We start from the raw sequence: 24,300 nt of genomic DNA, 5'->3' as shown, positions 1-24,300 counted from the left end.
GTCGTCCAGCTCATCAGATTCTCCCTACATTTTGTTTGACTCTTCGGTTGATTTTATAATTGATAATTGCTTTTATCTTTGTGTCCTAATCAGTTCACTGCTACAGACTATGTGTTGATGGCTTTAATGCAGTGTTAAATAAAAGTGAGCAGAAGGACTGAACTTCTAGAACCTTTTTAGAACCTTACCTTTAGCCCATTCCTTATCTGACAGTTTTTTGTGATGAGCCTTAATTTGACAAATTTATCAGTATTTTCTTTGAAGCTCACATAACATTTAACCAAATAAATATATTGTTTTATTCTGCTACTGGAGAATATATCTCATCTACATTGACACTTAAAATGCATGGTTTTGTCTAACCTAATAATACTTCAAGTACAAATGAGACCAACAAGCCTTAGTTGTTTAAATTATTTTCTATCCATTCCTTTCTTAAGTACAGGTGCCTTATTTGCAGTTCTTAATAATATTCTCTTACAAATATGCCTGTCAGCATTAATGGCTTTCTTTTTATTGGCTGTGCATGTTCATTACAGTATTTCTTTTACAGAATTTTCTCTACAGAGGTACAGGGAGGAAAAAAGGAACTTAAAAATATAGTGACAACAGAAGAGAAAAAGAAGTGCAGAGGAAATTGGGAGAAGATTAAAGGCTAGAATGTGATATATAATGTATGAATAAATAGATATGCTCCAGCTATGTGGACAGATAGACCTGTTGTGTGATGTATTTAATAAAAATTAAAGTTCGTTTCCTATCCAAGATCTTTCTCCTCATCAAGTTCCATTAACTGTTCCAATCATTGAAAGCATTCCACACAATGCCTAGGTTTTTACAATTACAAGCCTAACACAGTGTGCAAAAAGTTAGTAAGCCTTGCAGTAAGAGCAGCTGTGTACTTAATGACTGATGGCAAGTCCACATTCATAAATTTCTCCATTGCTTCTTGAATAAATTACTGTTTGAACATCTGCTTCTTCTGAGTCATTGTTTGCTCCACTTGGAGCACTTTGATGCTTCAGCACAGTCCACCTGCAGTAACTGTGTTGGGGACACCTTGTTCCTGTGTTTGCCTGTTCCCCAGTCCTTCAGCAGCAACTGCCTGTAATCCAGCAATAACCATATTCTGGTCCAAAATACACGCTAGTGTAGCTTGTTTTTGTTGCTAGCATTTGTTGCTCACACAGATCCACAAGTGGGCCAGTTGGGAATATAGTATTGCATGATGTTCTCTGCAGGTGTCCAGCGTGTTCTTTGCATGAAAATAACAAAAAACTTCATCTTTCTTCCTCAGGTGGCTGGGGTGTCTCATTCTGTGCTGCATGGTGGTCCTCATTCTGGTCTTTTACTATCTTGGATTGCTCTGTGGCACCTGTGGTTATGATAAACATGCTTCTCCAACAACCAGAGGCTGTATCTCCAACACTGGAGGAAACTTTCTTATGGCGTAAGTTTCACTTATATGGGAAAAATGAACTAAGTGTACCTGTAGAAAGTTGGTTTGGTTGATTTTGGAGGATGTAAAAAACAATCTGGTTTGTTACCTATCTATATCTGCTGAGAAAAAGTAGAAATAAATATTGATCTCACATACTTGAGGGACTTGGGGATTTGGGTTTCTCTTTCATTGAGGATCATAGCTGAAGGATAAAACCTCTGAATCTACTGTTCTAAGGCGAGTGTTTTAGCTAATGAATTTCTGTGTAAGCCCCTTTGGGAGCTGGAAAAACTGGGAACAGATAATTGAAAATAAAAGGAGAAAGTCATAGCTTTTAGTACACTTGAACATTTGCTCAAAATTAAAAGGCCATGAGAGGAGACCAAGACACTTGATTTCTCAGAGCATTTCAGAAGGTTTGGGGTTGAAAAGTGCCCAGTAGTGGATTAATGTTTCTGCTGGTGTAGGAGAAGATTGCAACTGAAACCTTCCTAAAACGTTTTTTGAGAGCACAAGGCTAAAGAGTTGAATTTTAAAAAGAAAATTGTATGGGTTTGTGGCTCTTAAATGTAATTCTTAAACAGTTTGCACGCCCAATGCAAAATGTGAGCATTTTAGATGCACTTTAGCTGAAGACTTTACAGTGCTGAAACATTTGTTTCAGAGGACAAGAACGTATTTGGAAAACAGAAGTATTTCAACTGTCTATCAGTTTTCCTATCTGTTATAACTCCTAACTGTTTGCCTCACTGTTGCCCCAAGTGTGTGTGTGTGGTGTGTGGTAATATAAAATGTTCTTAAAAAGCAAAAACTTATTCAACTTATTTCTTTTTCAGAGGAGTTGGATTCAGTTTTCTTTTCTCCTGGGTGCTGATGACTGTAGTGGTGCTCACTTTTGTCACGGGTGGAAATGTAGAAAAACTGGTCTGTGAGCCCTTTGAAGATAAAAATTTATTCAAGGTGAAGTTATTCATGTTATTAAATTATTAGGATCCCAGTGAGTCCCAGTGGTCTTGTCAGCTCTGTATGGCATATTATTTTTTATAGGACACTTTAAGTGAGTTTGGATCTGGTTTTACACCTTCTCCTTACACACCAAAAAGAGACATTCATCCTTTCTTGGTTTAATTTGCTTTGCAGTGTAAGTACTGCATGCCTGTCTTCCTTTGGAGACAGATTTTTCTGATTCAGCTTTCCTCAGTGATGGGGAGCTTTAATATTCACTTTCTACACCAGAGTTTGAATTTGCTGTTATGCTTATATTTTCATTAGTGGGTGATAAGCTTAGATGTGGGTATGTGTCAAAAGACCACATATGAACAAGTACACGAAGAAACTTGGAATTATAGTAACGTTACTGAATTTGTCTTCTAGGTTTGGATACACCTTACTTACTAAATAAGCAATGGAAAAACTATCTTGCTGGCATCCTCTTTAAAAATCCAAATGTTAACTTGACTTTTGAAAAAGTGTACAGGTATTAAAATTATGATTAACATTTAATTCATTTCATATTTACTTCACTTTAGTTCATTTCATTTACACATACTGATTTGGTGGTATCTTCCATGCTCTGTTTTCCAGGCACATCCAAAAATCACACATGTTCCAGAAGACATTCTGATTTTCTAGTGAATCACTAGCAAAAGCAATTTTCTCCCATATATGAGTTATTAGAGGTGGTCTTAGCATAATATTGTATGGTGATACTGGTTAAACTCTTTGATAAAATATTTTGCATCTTTGAGACAACTGTTAGTTACTTTTCTTGTAGTCTGAGCTTCAAAAAATATAGCCAGTATTTTTTTTCTAAAGGATTGATTTTCTTAGAATAAGAAAAAATCATTAATCATTCTTTTAATACTTGGTCCTCCAGGTGGTTTTTAGGCTGATCTGTGTATTTGTGTTTTTTTAGTGATTGCAAGGAAAACAAAGGAATTTATACTTCCCTTCACCTGGAATACCTGTTCAATATCAATGAGTTTCTAAATATTAGTATGGTAAGTAAAGAAACTTTGAGTGAGTGCGTGATTGTTTCTGAAGGACGTTTGCTCTCAAAACATTGTACTCTCAAAACTGTGTCCTGGTTTTATGAGAGTTTTGTTTTTATATACAAAACATCCTTCAAGGAGTCAAGAACTGTCCAAGCTAATCTGAAAAAAAGAAGTCTAGTTACAAGTAAGATGTGTTTTACCAGTGTTAGTGGTCCATGGAAGATTTTCTAATGTGCTTTTTTTTTATGGGTGCTGATAATAATGTTGGTTTTAACTTTGAAGCTTGCATAGAAGGAAGGTTGAAGTCTCGTGTCTTCCAAAGGCTGCTTATGGTGTTTAATGACAGTCTTCTTTTTATATAAATGCCTTTCTTGGTGTCTTCTCTTCTGATTACAGTCAGATTTGTGTTGATCTAGGATATGATGTACTGTGGTCTTAAGAATGGTTGGAAGGGGTTGGGATTAAATAGTCTTTTCAGTTAAGATCTAATAATCCATGACTGCACTGTCATTACATGACTGTAGTAATTTTGGGGTTGCCTGTAGTACCTGTCTTCATTACAGCAAACCCTCAGTTCTGTACTGCCAGGCACTGAACCCACACTTAATAGACACAGTCCCTCTCCCAAATAATATTCTTAAGGATAATGTTTCCTGGAGGGATGTTAGTCTCTCTCTTAGGAGGGACTAGCATTTATTCAGGGAAGCCTGCTTAAAACAGAATGGAAGGCAAGTAATTCATTGGTATGAAAGAGGCATAGGTAGGTTAGAACCTGGCCTGACTGGCTACTGTGGATACTGCAGGGAAGGGAAGAACATTACCACCAACATTACCTGGTGGATTCTTTGAAGTTAATTGAATTAACTGATGTAAGCAAAAGTCAGTACATGCTTCTCCGTGGAAATGAGTCATCACCAAAGCAAGATGCTTTGGGCAGGGGCTATAGCAGAATATGAACTGGTTGCAAACTACTTTTATGCTTTCTTTGTTTCCCTCTCAGTATACAGAAGATGTGGCACTTAAAATTGAACATATTCAGATAAACCTCAGCAAAATCATTCTACTGGATGAAATTGGAAGGAGAATCTTCTGAATTTCAGCTCTTCAGGAATAGATGGGATAGACTTTTCAGCATATTTGACAGAGGTGAGACTGTAGTCAACCAGAGACATGACTGGGACAAAGTATAAAATGAAATATTCTTTAACTATGGGCAAAACAGAAAAATCTACTTTTGTGTGAAAGGCCATATTTTGAAGGATAATAGAAGTTGGGGGAAAAAAGCACTTCAGAAGTTAAGGTCAGTAATATTTAAAGAAATAAAGAGTAAACAGAGTAGGTAGTATAGTTAGTACAAATCGTGTAAATGCAATAACACCAGACTCCTTTTCTCACTGTTCACGTCTTGTTTCAGATCAATAAAAGTGTTACCAAGGTTGATCTTCTCTCCTTTGCTAATGACTTAGAAGCAAGAGCAGACCAGCTGGTAAGTTTAATTCAATAATAAAATAATACATAAAATGTATCACTTTTATATCATATAAATATAAATACATAGCAAAGTAGACTTTCTGTGGGAGAATTCTTGTACTTTAGACACTTACATACGTTGTGCACTGTCATGTAAGGAAAAACTTTCTAGAACAGTGTTTCTTATGAGCTGTATTTTAGATGTTGCTAATTATTGATTTTTGTATGCTGTTGTACAGTTTCTGCTTTGGAAGTCTATTTTCTTAAATTGCACTGTTTGCTTTAGAACTGAGGGGAATACTCCATTTCAGTATTTCCTGTTATGCTCGCTACATTTTCAGGTCCGAGATAGAAGAAAAATGGGTTAGATCATGATGGAAAAGATGATTTGAATTAATTTTCTTTCAGTTAGTGAGCGGAAGACTTTGCAATTAGTGATGATATTTGTACTGTGGCAGCTCATAAGAGCTCTAGTGAGAACTGGGGCTCCATTGTGGAGGGAGAATGCACAAAAGAAACCCTGTCTTCTCTGAAGGGGTTTTTGAAAGCAGACACATGGAGAATGGTCAGAGGGTACTGCTACAACATTTCCCACAAATGAATCAATCTGCAAGTGGCACAGATCCATGTTAATGGATAGTGACTATTCAGTTGATATGTTTGTATGCATGTCAAGGTCGCTTTGTACTCATTTTCCAAAATGAGAGTCATGGTTTGGATGCTGGCCCCAGACAGATTCCTGCATTGCAATGCAGAAGGAAGAGTTACACTGCACACATACTACGACTGGTTGGATCACTAAGGGACACAGCAGAGGGAGACCACGTTGTTTGGAATTTATCAGATATCCATCCATCCTTCCTCCAGGGAGAGGAGGGCACCAGTGGAAGCCCCTGCTTTGTTTACTTCAGCTTTTTGCATAATTTGCACACACCTGTTGCTGGTTTGGGGTTTGGTTTTTTTTGTTGGTTGGGGCTTTTTTCTGCTTCACGTGCACTTGTGTCAAGGTCAGCTGCTCCTGGAGTTTTCCTATATTGTAGTTAGCAACTTCTCCAAGCACCATCGGTGAGCTGCACATTGCCTGCTTACCCATGTGGGTTGCCTGCTAACTTGGGCACATACCAATATCTTTGACCACACTTTACTTCAATTTCCGGTTTTTACTGTGGAAGGTTATACAGGTGAGGTGGTTTTGTTGTTGATTTGGGGCTATTTTACAAGTGAAAGCTGGAGTTCTTCAAACGTGTTAACATAGAGTTGCCCCTGAGATATGTTCTGCATAGTTTCATAGAGGAAAATACATTGTCCTGGTAGGCTGTTTTCATTATTTTTTATAGTAGTAGAATCTTAAGGAAGCAATAGAATTGAGACTAGATCAGACAGAGTAATTTCTTCATATAAAAGACAAATGCAGTAGTAAATGTGTTCACTATTACAGTGTATGTTTTTATTTCTTCCTTGTGATGCTATTTAGTGTAATCTATGAAATGTCCAAAGAAACCCAATACCAAGCCAAAATGACAGCAATACAATGTATTACAGACATTAGATTGTTAAAAAATGATACTGTTTTCCACAGATATTTTATAATCCCACTTTGTTATTAGTGATAGATCTTAGAGCAATCAATTAAAAAATAAACTAAAAGCTTTTGGAATTCAGTAACTTCAGTTGTATAGTTTGCATTTTTTGACACCTTACACAAAATTGAACATATGTTTTTACAATGGAAAAAAAACTTTCATCAAACCAAGGGGGTCAGCATATGGAGGAGGGAGCAATGCCACCAACAGGTGTTATTAGGTGAAGGAATTCACCTTGTCAGTACAGGAGATGAAATATCCTGAAAATAACTGTTCAGTGACCACAACTGACTGCTTACACGAACACCTCCCAGGAAGGAAACACATCTCTGAGCATTGAGATCTGCCATTATTACACTTCCAAAATGGAGTTAACAGTGTGTATTCAGTGTATATGCAGGGGGCCAAGTGGTTTTGCCACCAAAAGGAAATGGAAAATAAATTTATTTCTGGGAGTAAAACGAAATTTTTAGGGTTTTGCAACGAGCGTGAGCTCCAGACAGGCATTTGGACTTGAAAATCAGAGCATGAACTCAAATCTTCTTACTGAAAGGCAGGAGCCACAGAAATGGAAAATAACCTTCACAGGCATCTTTCCAAGTTGCTGGCTGAAAATATCTATATTTCTGTGCCTCTCAGAAAGCAGAGGATGCCTCAGGGTGATGTCCACATTACCAAAACAAAAGCAAGTACCCATGACTGAGAGATGCTTGTCCCAGCTGGGGCACAGTGCTGCGGGGTTCTTGCAGTGGGGTCTGGCTTGTGGCAACTGCTAGGGAGGTGTGCTCACTCTTCTGTATTTAAAATTACTTAGTGCACCATGTGAAAATTCCCTTCAGTTAAATCTGTGCTGATAATGTTGTAGCCAGAAAAGCAAGGTGATATATCTGGTTTGGTTGCTGAGGCTTGAATTATTAATACGGTGATTATTTTCCCCTCCTTGTGTTGAGGAATTCAGTCTGCCATATCTCATTTTTAGCATCAGCTGTTCTGGAGTGGATGGGTATAATGTGCAACTTTCTTTGGTTTTTGCTTTGTTGGGAAGCTTTGAGATTACTGAACAATACTGCATAATTGCATTTTTTGCAGCCAAAAGGAGCACTGGAAAATGCCTTAAAAGGACACGCAAACAGCATTCGGATGATTCATAACCAGCAAGTCGTTCCACTAGAGCAAGCTATGGTAAAAACATGAAATTAATATTGAAACATTTGTAGAAAATATGAATCTCTAAATCTCTTTAATAAAGGTTAGAAAGCTGGACTTGCATTAGCATAGATTGTGTCAGTGAAGAGTAATCTGAACTAAAGTATGTGTTTAATAAATAGTTTTCCTACTTGTAATACTACTGTTTTATAATACTGTTTAAAATCACGACCTTTTTCTTCACTATTTTTTCTGTAGCTACTTGTGGTTATATATGAATAAAAGAGGAAGCAGGGGAGAACTTTACAAAGCTCTAACCCGAAATCACTCGTTTTCTTTTTTGCTTGCCGTTTGTCTTCAGTAATAAAGGCAGTTACCACTTTCACACTTTATTTCTTGGAGTTAGCAGTCACCTAACAGAACTGGAAACTCTCGAGAGTAGCATTTGGAGCCAAAGTGGTTTTTTTATTGATGCTCTGAAAGATGTGAAAGGGCTACTTCTGCCTGATTTTGCCAAACATGGATTTGTATAGTATCAAGCTGTGAATCTCCTACCTGCTTGATGTTGCTTCTTCCTCTACATAACACGAAGACCTTTAATGTATCCTGGCATCTGATACAGTATTTCTGCCCCTATCAAAGCCGGCTTGTAGAAAAACATTAGGTCTTCTGGTCCACTCTGATTCTATGCTGTTCTTTCCTAATTAACTCCTAATTATTTTCATCTCTTTTTTCTTTTACAAAAACTGACTGTCAAGAAATATGTTAAAGCTAGGGTAAGTGCTTTTTCCCTTCAGAAACTGCACAATGTAGAATTCTCTGAACACTTGGTTCTGATTTTAACTGTTCTGTCCTCCCTCCAGCTAAATCTTACTGAGTTTGTTGGATCTAACTCTAGTTAAGTCAGTGCTGTTGGCAAAATACTGATTAAACCCACAATGTATTCATTTTAATGCAGTTGTTACTGTTATACATAGTGTGATACTTAGTATTAATAACAAAATAATCTATAGAAGATCAAAGCATTAATATAATATTAAACCAGGTGTGCTCATACCTGTAGTAATGACTTGAAGCTTTTTTTCTCCCCCCTTTTCCAATAGGGCACTTTAAACCAGAGCATTAGGTTACTGAAGAAAACATCATCTGAACTTATGGTAAGCTTCTCTTTCTGGCAACAGGAACATTTTTGTGTTTTAAATCCTTTTGCCACATATGCAGGGCATATATTTTCAGTACAGTTTTCTTCTATTTACTGCTATTCTGTTACTGTGAGAGATTGTAATGTATTGAGGTAGTAACAAGAAGTTAGGTATCTCTTCTGCATAGAAAGGGGAAAAAAAATGAATGGTTGAGATGTTTTTTGGAGAATGAATTGTAAACTGAGTTGTCACATGATAAAGTAGGCTTCAGTACAGTTCTGTATAGTGTGCTTATTCATTTTCCTCAAAATGTAGGTTTATTGTTTTTCTAGAATCCTTGACTGCAAAACTTGGGGGGAACGACCAAGAAACAAAATGCAAAAGTACAACTGACAAGAGAGAGCTTTGTGATTCACATCCTTAACCACCTCTTGTTCCACGTTGAGCTCCCATTGGGCTCTGTTTCATTAGATGGTACTTGTTAATTCCCTGCTCCTGCAGCAGCATCCTCGCTGTGGGAACCTGGATCTGTATAGAGGCTTCCCCAGGGCAGCCCAGGTTTCCTCTCTAGGTAGCAACTGCTGCCTGCATCACAGTGAGACCAGCTGGCTCCATGCTCTGCCAGAGAGTGAGGCCAACAGGACAGTTACTTTTCTGGCAGCAAAGCTTTCTGTTGCCACCAGCCTGCCTTGGCTCTGGTAGCAAGAATCTAGGCACATTACCTTGGTCATAGTTACAACAGCTTTGTGGGTCATACCTACCTCAGTGCTTCCCATTGCAGTTTTCACCCAACCACAGCAGCAGACCAGTTAGATGTCTTTTAGAGTCTGTGATTTGAGTCTGGGTGGGGAGGTAAGAAACCATAAAATAAAGTGTTGATAAGAAAGGGATCATGTTTGACATCTCTACATTTTCAGGCTCTATGTGCAATATTCTTTATGTGTGTTCTTTGAAAGACTTTATGGGGTTGTACATATATTGAAAAAGCATCTCAATCCTTTAGGTTATTGATTAGGGGCATATTCTGGCTGTATAGAATCCTACTTTAGTCATCAAGAGTTGTTGTGATAGTATATGGCCCAGTGTTTTCTTCCTGTGCACCATGTGTGTCTGTAGTGCATATACAGGCATTGATGTAACTATTTCTACGCTTAAAGAAAAGAAAGAGAGTGGAAGATAAAACAGATCCTAGTATATTAATTAGTTATGTAGTTTCCAGGAAAAGATACTAGTCTTAACCACTGATACAAGCCTTTTTTAGTAGTGAGAGAATTTTGTCAGATGATCATGAATCCTTAGGCAGGCTCATGTTCTGTCTAGAATTGCATGTTTTGTCAGATTTTGACAAGACAGTGACACTGGTTTATCAAGAGAGCAGGTCCTGACAATGGCTCCAGAGCCATTGCAACAGCCTGAAAGGGATTTATTTATATTAAGCACCATCTCTTCCTCTGCAGGTTAAGGTGAAAAATGTCATTAGTGCTGTTAATGCTGCCCAGTTTCTCATAAATAACAACGCTTCTCAAGTTATTGTCCAGGTAAGCTTTATTTGGTCAAAGTACATTAATTTGATGTCATGGAGGTAGAGGTTAACTTGCTTTTGTTCTCTTTTATCTGGTCCTAGGAGACAAAAAAGTACATGGATACCATAGTTGGCTACTTTGAGCAATACACTGAGTGGGTCAAGGAATCGGTAAGGTGCATTTCCTTAATTGAGAAAAAATCCCCCATAATAAAGCTAAATATAATAATAATAATAATAATAATAATAATAATAATAATACCACCAGAATGTTACTTTTGGTATGTTCTATAGTTTCAGTTTTTAATACATTTGTATTTAGTATCAGTGAGAAAGTTGGTCTCGTAGAGTTTTGTTGGGTTTGCAGAATAGAAATGAGGAGCTGTGTTGGTTGGAATGCAGTGCAAATTTAACAGTATTGTTTTCAGGGCTAGGCTGAAATCTACCATTTGTAGCAATACTGCACTGAGTCTCACCTGCATAGTTTAAACTGATGTCATTAGCTTCTTGTTTTAAATTTCTCTCTTCAGCTGCAGGCTTTGAGAGAGTAAGCTGATGTTTAAAAGATGTTCAGATGGTGGCATATCCCACTGGTATTTATTTTGAATTTGGGTAGGGTGAGACATAACAATTTAGTAAAATTTAACTGTAAGCAAGTTTCGAGATTCTTATTTTATTCTGTTAGATACTGTATTTTTTTAAAATCTTTCTTTCAGATTGCCATGGAAGTAGCAGCATGCAAGCCTATTGCCAACGTGATAGATACAGCAGTAGATATTTTTTTATGCAGCTATATAACCGATTCTGTGGTAAGAAACATTTTATGTTACTCAAAATTGGGGTATCAAGTGGGAAATTCTTTTAATGTACATCTGCGTTTAATTATTCCAGCTAGACTATTCTGAAGTAAAATAGTAAAGTATCACACACCAAGTTATGTAAGGAAAATGTTCTGATCTGGATCAAGTCCAAAGACAAACCAGTGCTGGACTTGTTTTAGGTTTTCATTAAACTTCAGCTTGTATTAGCAAGAATTCTGTAAGATCAACTGATTCTGTACCACCTTGAAGTGGAAAAGCAGAAAGGTCTGAAGTTTCAACTGTAACCATTTCTAACTTAACGGGATTGGAGTGGGAGTAGAAAGTGAGTGGAAAATACCAAGGGAAAACTTTCTCAAGTGTCTTTCCTGGAATTTAGAAAACCTGAATGAGGTTTTATCACTTGACTTGTAGCAGACAGATCTTGATTAGTTTCTGTATGTTGGGGACTTGGAGCATGACTTGTAGCAGTATATAAGGGCAATATTGGCTTTTTCATCTTGCCAAGAGAGCTTGGAAAGAGGACAGCATGTATTAAAAGTAAAGCAAGCAACCATGTGCCTGGAAAGTACCTAAAATGTCTCCCAACTATTACTTAGCTTTATGGCACATTGAGCTGGGTCCTAATCGTACCAGCAGTAAATACGTGCAAGCTGTCAAAGGCAAAGCACTCTAACCTTGATAATGCTTAACTAAGTAATGCTTAATCTTGGTAATGCTTAACTGTGAAAACCTCTTAACCTGCTGGAATCATGCTGTACTCATTGATTAGTTCATACGTTACAGAACTTCTGTTCTCCTTTGTGGTAAGAGATGACCCATGATTTTCCCTCATGATAGAACTTAGCTGAGTCACTTGGAAGTCAAAATGCCTCCAGCCAATACAAATCAAATTTGAAAAATCATCATTTTAACATCAGGTTATGACTCAGTTCAACTGTATGATAATGAAATCAGTTACACAAACAGGGCTTCAATTAACAAGTTATAAAGTACCTTGAGAAAGTGCTGTGAACTCATATTTTGACAAGAATTGCAAGAAAGATGGTTTAAAATATCAAGGAAAAAACCCAACATGGCTAGTAAATTAAGAGTTGGGAAGTTGCTTTCTAGTCCACAGCTGAGTACATTGAAATAACTTCTTAGGCCACTCTGGCCCTGTAGCTTTGAGCAACTTTGGCCATATTTCTGTTTGGTTACATTTGTAAGATTGGTCGTGTTCTTATGTTGGCTCACACTGACAGTGGAGGATGCTTTATGTGCCATGTTCCACACTGGTATAAAGGAGCTCAGACAGACCATCAGACCGGTGCCACTAATTTCTGCTGTGTCCTGGGAACAATGGTTCAAACATGAAGCAGGGGTTCATTACTTTTCTGGTTAATTTTCTCCATGATCTTTTTTTTTCCTTGATTTTGTTTTGTTTCAGAATACCTTCTGGTTTGGTTTGGGAGGCTCTTCAATGTTTTTAATTCCTGCCATAATTTTTGCTGTAAAACTCTCTAAATACTATCGTAGAATGGATACAGAGGATGTGTATGATGAGTAAGTATATACTCCTAAATAAACTAAATGGCAAATGGATTAAAATGTTTTTTCTAGTGTTTCATGTGAAGGCTCTATAATCCTCAAACCTGTGCTGACAGAGCAGACCCTAATGTTCCTGGGAAATGCTGCTGGTTTGGGTCGGTGCCTGCAAAGTGCTTCATGCAGTTGGCCTTTGGGGGCCATGACTCTGCAGATAGTGCTGGCTCTGACCTTGAGAAATTTATTTCAGGATGAGCTCTTCAGGGCTTCATGAGCAATGTTTATATAAATAAGTTCCAAATGTGCAAGTTATTAGCTCTGCTAAGTAACCTGTTAAGGTGAATTATGCCTGATTTGTAATCTCCTTGAATTAATGATTTGCTTTCTTGCTGTCTTAGTTATTCCTAACCAGTCTTTCCTTTTTCAATTGCAGTTCCTCTGTCTCAGGGACTTGGCATTTTACTTTATGATAACTATTCTTACGTATTTTCCCATCAGTTTTGTTTTTACTGTTTTCTTTTCTGCTCTTTGTTTTGCTCATCGTTCATGTAGCCTGTGCCCTGCATTTCTCACATTTCACACTGGTCATTTTTCATGGCACATTCACAAGTCAGTAGAGCAGAAACAGTTGTGTACAGCTAAAATTACTCACTTATTACTGTCTAGTTAATTACTCCTCCTTTTCTGTGTTTTTTTAGTGTCGAAACTATACCCATGAAAACGTAAGACATTTTTGCTGATATTTGCTAAAATTATTTTATTAATGTGGGAGGGTTTATATTTTTAATGTAACTTGTTACTTCTAAAGAGGTAACGTGTTCTGTTTCACCAGACTTTATAGATTATATTAGAGTATCCAACTCAACAACAATAGAAAAGTAATTAATTGATTTTTTGAGAATATAAAAATATTTTAAAATGTAAAATTATAATTATGCCATAACTCCTGAAAGTTACAAAGGAAAAATTATATTCTCTTGTACAGACACAGTTTATCTTTGCATATCATACCATCACCCATGTACATGTCTTAGAAGCCATACTGTACATAATGCATCTTATAGTTAACATGGTCTTTCTTGGTGTATTTATTTTATTACAGTACAGAAAATGGTAATAATGGTTATCATAAAGAACATTTATATGGTATACACAATCCTGTTTTTACAAGGTAAACCAAGTCTGAAACTGCATGCCTTCGTGTGTCCTTACTTAAGCTACTCTTTTAATCATCTGTTCAATTTTCTGCATGCTTTAAAGTGAATCATTTAATTTTGTTTGGTTTTTTGCATGATTATTCACTATAACAAATGCTGTATGATTTATATTTCTCAAATATTCTTTACATAACAGCAGACACTGTAGTAATTTCTTGCAACTTAACAAAGGAATTGCCTATATTTGATCTTAAAATCCATGTAATTAGGTATTTAGCTAGCACAGTGGGTAGTCCTAAATTGACAAACCTATTAAAATACTCTGATAGCAGTTGAATGTGATAGGCTGGGATGCATTTGTACTCTTGAGTAATTTTATTTTTTAAATGGTGAGAAGGGCTTTTCCTGTGCAGAAGGCAGGTGATTCAGGTATGCAGAAAGCATGAACATAGAAAATGGGTGTTTCTGTATGGGTAGGACTAGAATGTAACATCACAAAACAAGAAGTTCAAGTTATGTGTAAAAAGAGGAGATTTGGATTCTTTTCTGCCTCTGCAACAACTGTGCCATAAAACTTAAGCTAGCTGTGAGAATTTCAGTTTCCATAGGGATAACATAGGATGTCCCACAACTTCAGTATCTGGCTTTGCAAACTTTGCAAGTTGCATAAGGAAGGATCAAATTTATGATTGAAATCTGTGTGCTTGATTGAAATCACTGTGCTTTAACTTGCAACTTCATGACTGAAAGTAGAGGTTGAGTATTTGCAGAGAAGATAAAACCACTCAAATAATGGGTAAATACCAAGAGAGCTCAGAGTTTGGGTCTTGCCAGATTTTATGCCTGCATCCGATGATGATGATAATGATTATTATTAGTAGTAGTAGTATTTAAAACTGTATTTTACAATAATTATTTACTGACCAGATCTTGATTCCACATCTTATTCTGAAGGAGTTTTTAGTGATATTTATGATCACAATTTTTCTGGTCTGTTCTGCAACTAAAGGGTACTTACTCTCTAAATTAACTGACAAGGTGTTTAATTCTAAAGTACTGTCCACTGTCATATCTATTTTTAAGAACTTTCAGTACTGTACATAAGAGGAAACTAATAATTGCTCAGGCATTAGAAGTCCCTTTCTTATCTTTGAATCTTTAGTGTGGATATTAATACTCTTGAGGTTCATATCATGTTTTATTGTGGTATTTCAGTCGTCGATGAATAGGTAATTGTGTTCCTGAATAACCTAAAAATGACTAGCATAAAATAATGTTTTACACAAAGATCCACTAGTTCAGTCTGACTTCCTTTTCCTAAATTCTGAGTTACTTAAAATGGGCTTCTGTAATAAAATTTGAACATTCAGTTTGAAGCAGTGCTGCCTTCTGATCTGCTGAGATAATTTGAAAAACTGCTAATTATGGCATACATGCTTTGAATTTCTCAATATGGAATTCCCATATGAATAAAGTCTTGGGTTTAATTTTCATTTCGGCATACTCTTCACTTTTATCCTTGATTTTTTTTGATTTCCTACAAATTATTTTTGGAGATGCTTTGAGGGATACAACTTTGAATAGATCTCTGTACACCTGTACTTTTGCAGGTTTAAAGAATCCCATAGGGTTGAGACTTTTTTTTTGGCCTTCAAAATCAGGAGAGAGAGGCAAATATTTTTATAACACTACGATACGTAAGTACAAGTGAGAGGTCTTTGAGGTGTGTGTGTCTCACACAAGGGGTTTTCATATACATATTAAAGATACAAATAACCTTAAATGCAGCCACCATTTTTGTGAGAGCAAAACAGGAGGCTTAAGTTTAAGGGGGATTAAGTTTGCAAAGGAATGGTGTTGAATAGGTGTTCCAGGCATTTCTTTCTATCATGAAACAAAGATAACCAGAAAGGTTGATGGGGAGAACCGTGAATCTATTTCCTCTTGTTTGAAGAATGCTTGACTGAATGGGTAAAAGACTGAGAAGAGTCTGTGCCAACTGAGCTGGTCTCACCTTAGTTAGACAGAGTATTTCTGTTCCATTTGTGGCCAAAAGAAAATGATGGGTTTGGTTTCTGTTTTTTTTCCTTGTACAGCTCTGTGGAACAGTGGTAACACATACTGGAAACGTTAAGGGGTAAGTAATAAGCTTTTTAAGTCAATTCTAGGTCTATTACTACTTTACTATTTTTAAGAAAGCTGCTCTGATTTCTGTAACTCTCTAAGGTGCTCTAAGGTTTAAAAATAAAAAACTTTTTCAACCATATTCAGGTTCATATGAAAATCTGTGCCTTCATTCTTTTTAAATGACATTAAAATTCTATCTTTATCAATTTTTTATCAGATTTTCCTGAATTGTTTTTGTTATTATTTCCAGGCTATGTAAATGAGGCTCAAGATTCTTCTACGGGAGCATATCATTATTCTTCCAAGTGTATTGGCATTTCCATTCATCTGACGAATCCTGAGCCATTTGTTTTATGTCAGCTGTACTGTAAATCCCAAATATACTATTGAATGTTATGCCATAAACTACTGTACAGAATATTTTGAGATCAGGGCACTGCCTCTCAAATACCACTGTCCAAGGCTTGAATAAAAATGTTTTCTGTTTTTTACTTTTTTTACACTGGGCTTTGTACCTTACATCACAGTATATAAATTAATTAGATAACAGCCTTTGCCTAGGAATTCTCTGACAGTTGTTCAAGTTCTTATCTTAAATTGTTGATTTGTGTTAAATACAGTACATACACGTTTACATAAAAATACATTTTGTATACAGAGACTTTTGTATATACATTTTTCTTAAAACTTCTAAGTGTTTAGTTAAGATTTTAATATTGTATAATACTCTACACAAATGAATTTACCAGCATGATCAGTGTTGCTATTTGGTGCTCTTGAATGACCACATTGGACTAAATTTGAATTTTAATGGGTTCCACTGTGTCTCTTTGTGCATCTGAAAAGTTCAGTTGTAGTTTTGTTTTCTTCCTCTTTTTTTTTAAAATTATTTAATATTTAGTGGGTTTTGCAGTATAGACCTAAAAAAAAAACTTTTTGGAGAAGTTTGTTTTTAAACTTTGGGGTGGGGGGTTGGGAGTGTGCGGGTTACATAATATAGTGAAAAAGCTAAGCTTTCTAGAGTTCAGTAGTACTCAAAAAGAGCATGAGGGATGTCCTATGTTGGCAATTTTTAGAATGCTTTACATTCTCTGTCTTCCTTTTCCTCTTTGACACCCACTTCTGTTAATGTCCTTAATGGTATCACTGTGACTCTTTTGGGGGCAGTGATACTGTTCTTGCTAAATAATTTTAAACTGTGATTTCCAATGTTAAAATTCAAATATGTTTAGCAATGGAGTTAACATTTGTGTTACTAAGAGTTACTGCCTTGAATTTAGGCAAACAGTTGCATTGCTGAGTTAGTTAACAACAGAATTCATCAAAAGGCCAAAAGTATGTATGTTACCAGTCTAAAACGTTTTGGCAGGTGAAGTAGTTGGATATATTGATCTAAAATAATCTCTTCATATATCAGTATTGTCAGTTTTGTTTCCAGCAAGGTTCATTATGTTGAAGTAGGGATAATTCTGTAAGTCATTATTATAATTTCAAAGAAATGCTTGAAAAGTGATACAAGTCTTTAATCCAGAATAACCTTAAATTTTTAATTTTTACATCATAAATGGAAACATTTCTAATTGACAGTATGTAGCATATGTGTATATGTAATGTTCAGAACTGCAGATTTTTAAAAGTTTCTATTTTTAATTTGAGAAAATGTTCCCAGTTCATTTAAATAAAAAAGAACTTGCTTAACTACCTGATGTTTGATTCTCACTTGTTTTGTTGTGTAGACCTGTCTCAGAAGAGTTACACTGAGTTAAAATCTTAGGAAAATTAATTTTTTTACCTTGAATAAAAATTTCTGCTGTATTTGACTTTTATTTTTGGAGCAGGATGGACTGAAAGAACATTGACACTGGGTGAGGGAGCTTCCAACTTCCACAAAGGATCTGAATTATGCAGAGATGGTAGGATTCAAGCTAATGAGTTGTGGAGTATATCCATATAACCTGTTTCTGTAGCCCTGACAGGAGAATTAAACATTTGCTAGTTCTTCAGCTCCCATAGTTCACTGCTGGCATTCTAGCTTACCTTGTAAAATGGCAGTTGTGTTCTACTGATACAAGAGACCATGAGCTCTTTCATCTGAAGCACAGGCAGACAGAGGACACAAAGTCAGATGGGAGTGAGACAAACACTTGGCAGTAACCTAGTAGCTGTAATATGTAAATATACTGGAATTCAAGCTTTGGTATTTATCCTTATCCTTGTAATTTATTTGTTTTCATGATTAAACTTGAAAACTTTGAGAAGAAGAGATCTGAAAGTGGTATAAAGTAACTTTTAAGTTGTTTTAAACTCTTTAGCAGTTATTAGAATGAGACAGATGTCTTTAGTTTCTTATCTAAGAACTGTCAATTCTGTTGTGTATAACAAAGTGCAAACAATACAGTTGTTTGTCAAATATTATGAGGCATTTGAGTGCTTGCAATAGGGATTTGAAATCCTTGAAATTAAGTTTGAGGTGGGCAAAGGGATTCTTCTCTCTGGCTGGCTGAAGGGTAAGAAGACTCCCTAGAAAATAACTAAGAGTGAATTTTAAGTCTTAAGTAGGTTTGTACCATTGTTGTCCCTAGATTTGGCTGGAGAGTCACACCCTACCTTGAAAGAGACAGACAGGAGAAACTAATGGGAAGAATAGAGATGAGGCCTCTACTAAAAATGTTACTAAAATAGCCTTAGAGAGGGGATGAAAAGAAAACAAGGTTGTTCTCTCTGTTAAATGGTATTTAGTCCTGTGGAACTTGATGACACATTGGAAGAACAAGGTTCATGATACCCAGAATGGATGTTCCAGATGGCTCCACCTTCAAGTGGGCAACTTCCAGATTAGCTGGGGACTCCCCACAGCAGCTGGGACTCTTGTCAACTGCCCCAAGAAACTTCTGTTGTTGTTGTTCTGCTTTGCACAATGCGTTAAATGAATGTTTTTGCCATACTATTTTCTTTAATGCTGCCCGGTGAGCAACTAGATACAGAAAATGGTGTTCTGTTCTGTTATGTATGGCCAGTCTTAACTCCAGGGTTTCTAGCACCTCACAGTTGCATACCTAATACCCCTTTCCAACAGCTGGTCAGGTAAAGCTGAGTGTAGCATATATGTCTTAGGAAGAAGTGCCTGGTGGGGGTCTTATTAGCCAGAAAAGTACTGTCTTACCACAGCAAGGGAGGGGCTTTTCCTTACAACCTTCTGAATGCCAAGGGAGTTACAGTGATTTTTCCTTAACTCTGCTTTTAGTTACTGCAGCAGAAACTGCACTAAAATATTTCTGTTCTCTTGCCTTTATTTTATGTCATTTTTACAGCTCACTTTTTATGAACAGGAAAATACCTGTTTTTAAAAAAAAATACTAAAAAGTGATGAAACACAAATATCTGTCTGATATGCTTTGTGGTCTGTTTCCTGCTGCTGTGACCCATGATAAATTAGTTCTGATGTCTTGCTCTGTTGGCTGAAAGTAACTCATGGTGTGACAGTGATGATAAAACTTCCAAATGTTTAGTGTATGTTTAGGCCTGTAATACCTTATTTTGCTCAAGCTTTATTCCTTATCTTGCTTAAGTATTGCAAGTGTAAAAATCTTTCATGGCTCAAAGAATGTATGGTTTATCTTTCATGCATCCTCACTGCATGTCATGTGCTGACAAAATGAAGTGCTAAAGGTGCATCCTGACTGTGCAAATCCAAAGAAAACCTGTTGTACAAATCAGCCTTTTTTACTAGGACACATTTATAATCATCCAGATGTAGCTGCAGAGATTGTTTTGGCACTTTTATCTTTTTTTTCTTTGATATGGTCTTACAAGCTCTGGCATGAAGATAGCTATAAAGCAGCTGGAGAATGGCAGATATCTGTTAAAAATCAAATATGACATGTTCATCTGAATAGGGATGTGCTTCTTAGTTATACAACTATCGTTCTGTATTTAACTGCATTTACAAGACATGTCTTGTTACCTACTTGGGAGTTCACACTCCCAAGGTTATTCGACACTCCCTCAGGCTATAAATTATGGGCATGTGCCTACTGAAGTGTGATTTATTATTTTTATAAAAAAGCCCAACCCTTACATACCATGTTTTGCTGGAAAGAGGCTTCTTTGTGCACCAAGCCTTTAAATTGTGAGCAACCATTTTACTTACTGATTTCACTTTTTTGGATCGTGTTGCTCAGGGATCTCGGTCAACTCCTCAGACCATGAAGGGTTTTACTCTTCTTTTCCTAGTTGTTATCTGTGGCATGGGAGGACTGGGACAGAAGCTGAAGCCAAAGAAAAGAAGCAATGGTGAAGAAATCAAATTTCGAACTAAAACCAAAGACATTTGCACAATGAGCATTAGTGGGGACGATGAGGAGATGAAACTTAGAATTGAATGCAAAAGCCAAGACATGTCCTACTGGTGTGAATTCACTGGCAAACCATCAGTCTGTCGTGCTTTCAGAAATAATCCAAAGATTTACTGGAATCAGATCGCCGCGGAACTTAGAAAGATCCCTCATGCTTGTGAATCCACGGAAGTGTTGAAGACCTCCATGTGCCAAAAGGCTCCTCCAGAGGCTCTCATGAAGCAAATAGCTACTGGTGTGGAGCCAGAAGAGCTAGCAAACCAGGAAGAATCAGTGCAGAAAATGTCCACTTCTATGAGAGGAGCAGTGCAAGGGTCTGAAAATGAAACAGAAGCAATGAAACTGGCACGGGAACATTGCTGGGAATCCCTGCATGGTTTCTGCTCCTACATTATTGGCATCTTTAGGGGTTAAGGACTCACTTCAGGTAAAATTAGCATCTGGAAGCACAGTAGAATATACCCAACAGTAATTCTATTGTACTTTTGTTTTAAATTTACTTTGAGGATCTCTCAGGGATGTGGACAGGGAGGTTCTAGTCTCACTTGCTAAAATCTGACATTGCAAATCCTGTTTTGTGGCTTCTGAGAGGCTGGGCTAAACTTCCAGTGATGCCTATTAGTTCAGGATTCCCTTACAGCCTCACATGAGGTCTTTAGTACGTACTCAGATGTTTGCCCTATCTACTGTTGTTAATCTTACAGTATTTCCATTCTAACTGTTTGAATTGGGCTAATTATTCTCCTTCTGTCACTCCTTCCCTCTTGTGCTGCCTTCTGGATTTATGCCAGGGAAGTAAGATAAATAACAAATGCATCAGATCCAAAACCAAATGCACCAGCTAGAACAAATTAAAACTACATTCAGAAACTGAGAGGATTAAGTTTATTCATCAAAACTGCTAGTTAATAATCAACTATTTTAATTTCAACAATTAGTTCAGAAACAACTTGCAGAAACGAGTAAAACCAAATGGACTGTCTTGGTTTGTGGGTCTGTTACTGTAGGGTTGACAAGAGACCACATGCAGGTGCTTGCCTGGTAAGTCTCAGATTTTCAGCCAGGATTTAAAAAGGCAAAGCCCTTCATTGCAGAACTGATTAGTTTTATACGCACTTCCATTTCGGCTCAGAGGGAAAGCCAGGAGCTGGTGAGTGAACCTGGCAAACACTTGACAGAAATGGGAGTATATGCAGCATGAGCTGGCAAGTGTTTAGGTTGCTAATGATAATTTATGCCTAAAACAGCAAAGTGACTAATTTTTTTTCTTTTTTGTTTTGCAGAGCAAAATTATTACAGCTGAAGAAAAGTGCTTGCTGTAGTTTAATAATTTAGACCATAAGAATTTTGGTTTAAAAACGAGTTATCTCCATAAATCTTGTAGCTGTTCTCTTTTTTTTGCCCCTAAAATTAAACTTTTTAACAGCCCTGAAAAGTGCATGAAACTGGAATGACTGTGTTTAAAGTGTTAGGATGAACTAACTGTCACTAGACTTGTTACACACCCAGGTGTGCATTTAAATAACAGAGGTTCTGCTCTAGGAATGCTGACCTTGCATAGGTTTTTGTGTGTGCTGATTTGCTTTAGTTTGTTAGAGATTAAAACTGTTAATGATGATACAGTTAGTGCAAACAATAAAAATAAAATTTTTGAAAACATACTTGTGTGCTTTCATAAAATTTTAACTAATGCTACTTGTATAAAGTCACAGTATTTGACACTTGTTTCCTAAGAGATTGTTGGTAGAATGTGTTAGAGAAGTTACAGGTCTGAGTCATTACTTTCGCACTGTGAACACATTTTCATTAATATTTTCAATATTATGAGGTTTGTATTACAATGATGAGTTTCAGCCAGAGGGGAAAAAAAGATTGTAGAAATAAGAGAGTAGCGTAAGAATACATTTACATTTCTAAACAAATGTTCATCAGTGATGCATCTGCAGAGTTCAGTGTTATCAGGACCTCTTAGTGGTAATATTAACGTTTGGGTTCAGTAGATTTTCTGAAAAGTAACTCACTTGGCAACTTGGGCAGTTGCATAAATTTCATCAAAACACAAAACAAGACCTAATGGCCTGTTGTCAGACTATGACACGTTTATATTCAGATTATTATTTAACAATAATCCCTTTTGTTCCCAAGTAAGCTTTGCATCAGGGCTATAACTGGGAAAACTTCATACTGTAGAAATTAATAGTTCTCTATGTTTGCCATTACAAAGTTTGTGCAAGGTAGTGTTTGCTGAAGTACTTCTCTAGCTTTCCTTACAGATTTGTAATTCTCACTACACAGTTCCAGATTGTGACTGTCCAATCATTAAACTTGGAACCTTGTACCAAAAAACTTGCAATAGTTTTCTGTCTCCAAACCTCTTGAAATATGTGGAAAGAACAGCAAGCCATGAACACAGGATCAGTGCAGAAGATTGTATGTACAAGGCAGAAATGCATCTTGAATGCTGATAAAATGTAAGCTGTAATTTTGTCTGCCATGAATCCAGTGTGGTTAATCTTCATTGGTAATTTCAGTTACCATTGTCAGGCTCCTGTGTTGTGAGTAAAAAAATGTAATAGTACACCTATTGCCTTATTTTTGTCATAGACATGAATATAATTGTTAGATTTGCAGACATGCAAAATTCATCTAAGTGATATTAGGGAACTTTTTGCAATGTTAAGGAAAGGTTGCATGTTTTCTTGAGGTGTACTTTTAAATATTTTAAAACTCTTTTTTTATCTGATACGAAATCCACTGTGCAGAGGGAATGTTTTGCAGTACAATGAATGTTTTCCACTACAACACTAATGACCTCAAAAATGAGACAATGACTTGCATTGAGAGAAGTCTGAGAGAATCTGTTGCCCCCGTACTGGTAGCAGGAGAAAAGAGGAGGTATCATCAGTTCACCAAAAGAAAATTTTCCCCTTTATGCCATCAGCAAGTCAGCAACTATAATGATCTTGCTTTAAAAATGTTTAAAAATTGGATATTAACTGAAGTACCCCACCTCAGTGTAACAGCACTGTGATTGTATCAGCCACATTACCATTTCACTGTGTTTAGCACCAGAAACCAATTATGACATTTCAGTTACCTTCTAGGTATGAAAGTGCTATTTATTAAAGGATGGATTGAGAAGTGTTTGTGGTGAATTTAATGCAGTCTTTGAGTACCTTGTGAATGAAAACTGCTGTTTCATTCATTTTAGGTAAACCAGTTAGTCCCTGTATATGTAAGTACCTCTGGAAATCCATTCAAGTGGAGGTCTTTGAATTTGTCTTTATTTTCCTGAGAGAGGAAAAGCAGGCAAAAATGTTTGTCTGGATTCCTGCAGGCGGGGAGACCACTGATACCCAGACCTGCTACTTCTGCTGTTAATTCAGTGCAATGTGAGGTGTCCACCTGCCTCGGGATCCTCACGTTTAGGTTCCCAGTGAAGCAACACAAGTATTTGTTACTTTGACAAGGGAAGCCTTCAAGAAAAGTAATATGAAGCATTTGGAGAGCCTGTGTATGAAAGGATGTGTATTTAACACGCATAGTTACAATCTAAGAAAGACTGGAGTGAGTGTAATGGGAAGCCATTGAGATGGTCAGAACTGGAGCATGCTCCTGTGAGGAAAGAGCAAGGGAATGGGTCATGTTCAGCCTGGAGAAGACCTGAGGAGGTGGGGGGGGGACCTAGTAGCTGCCCCTCAATACATGTGAAGAGCCTGTGGAGAATATAGAGCCGTGCTCTTCACTGACTTGTGTGATAGGAGAAAAAGAGGTCGTGGTCACAAATTGATACAAGCAAGGTTCTGACTAGGTGTAAGGGAAAACACTCTCTTTAAGGAGGATAGACACAGCAGTGGGTTCCCTTGAGCAGCTCTGGAATTTCCATCTGTGGAGCTTTCCAAGACCAACTGGACAAAGTTTAAGCGACATAGTCAGAATTCACTGTGAACTGCTTTGAGGAGGTTGTACTACAAATCTCCTAAGGTGTCTTCTGGCCTGAATGATTCTATGATTTACA

At 36.8% G+C, this 24,300-nt stretch overlaps 2 protein-coding genes across 3 annotated transcripts in view; both read left to right on the top strand.

Moving 5' to 3' along the window:
• PROM1 (prominin 1) overlaps positions 1-17,631 on the top strand; it is a 60,690-nt gene extending 43,059 nt beyond the window's left edge. Inside the window, 16 exon segments of the mRNA XM_032686046.1 lie at positions 1,298-1,450; positions 2,278-2,403; positions 2,817-2,918; positions 3,357-3,441; positions 4,436-4,511; positions 4,514-4,581; positions 4,850-4,921; positions 7,578-7,670; positions 8,738-8,791; positions 10,234-10,314; positions 10,401-10,469; positions 11,015-11,107; positions 12,546-12,661; positions 13,746-13,814; positions 15,897-15,937; positions 16,178-17,631. Coding sequence (XP_032541937.1) covers positions 1,298-1,450; positions 2,278-2,403; positions 2,817-2,918; positions 3,357-3,441; positions 4,436-4,511; positions 4,514-4,581; positions 4,850-4,921; positions 7,578-7,670; positions 8,738-8,791; positions 10,234-10,314; positions 10,401-10,469; positions 11,015-11,107; positions 12,546-12,661; positions 13,746-13,814; positions 15,897-15,915 — 1,276 coding nt within the window. The 3' untranslated portion in view covers positions 15,916-15,937; positions 16,178-17,631.
• A 98-nt stretch (positions 17,632-17,729) lies between these two features.
• Positions 17,730-21,905, top strand: FGFBP2 (fibroblast growth factor binding protein 2). Of its 2 annotated transcripts, none has more exons than XR_004356759.1 (2): positions 17,730-21,323; positions 21,566-21,905. XR_004356759.1 is itself a non-coding variant. In XM_032686045.1 (2 exons), exon 1 carries the CDS (start codon positions 20,133-20,135, stop codon positions 20,694-20,696), a length of 564 nt encoding a protein of 187 aa, XP_032541936.1. In that variant the 5' UTR covers positions 17,730-20,132; the 3' UTR covers positions 20,697-20,709; positions 21,566-21,905. The 2 variants fall into 2 exon arrangements, 1 of the variants encoding a protein (XP_032541936.1); XM_032686045.1 differs by having other exon boundaries at positions 17,730-20,709.
• Positions 21,906-24,300: the final 2,395 nt, after the last annotated feature.

The sequence above is a fragment of the Chiroxiphia lanceolata genome, chromosome 4, assembly GCF_009829145.1.
Source record: "Chiroxiphia lanceolata isolate bChiLan1 chromosome 4, bChiLan1.pri, whole genome shotgun sequence".
NCBI lineage: Eukaryota > Metazoa > Chordata > Aves > Passeriformes > Pipridae > Chiroxiphia > Chiroxiphia lanceolata.
This window is presented reverse-complemented; position numbering and strand designations above follow the sequence as displayed.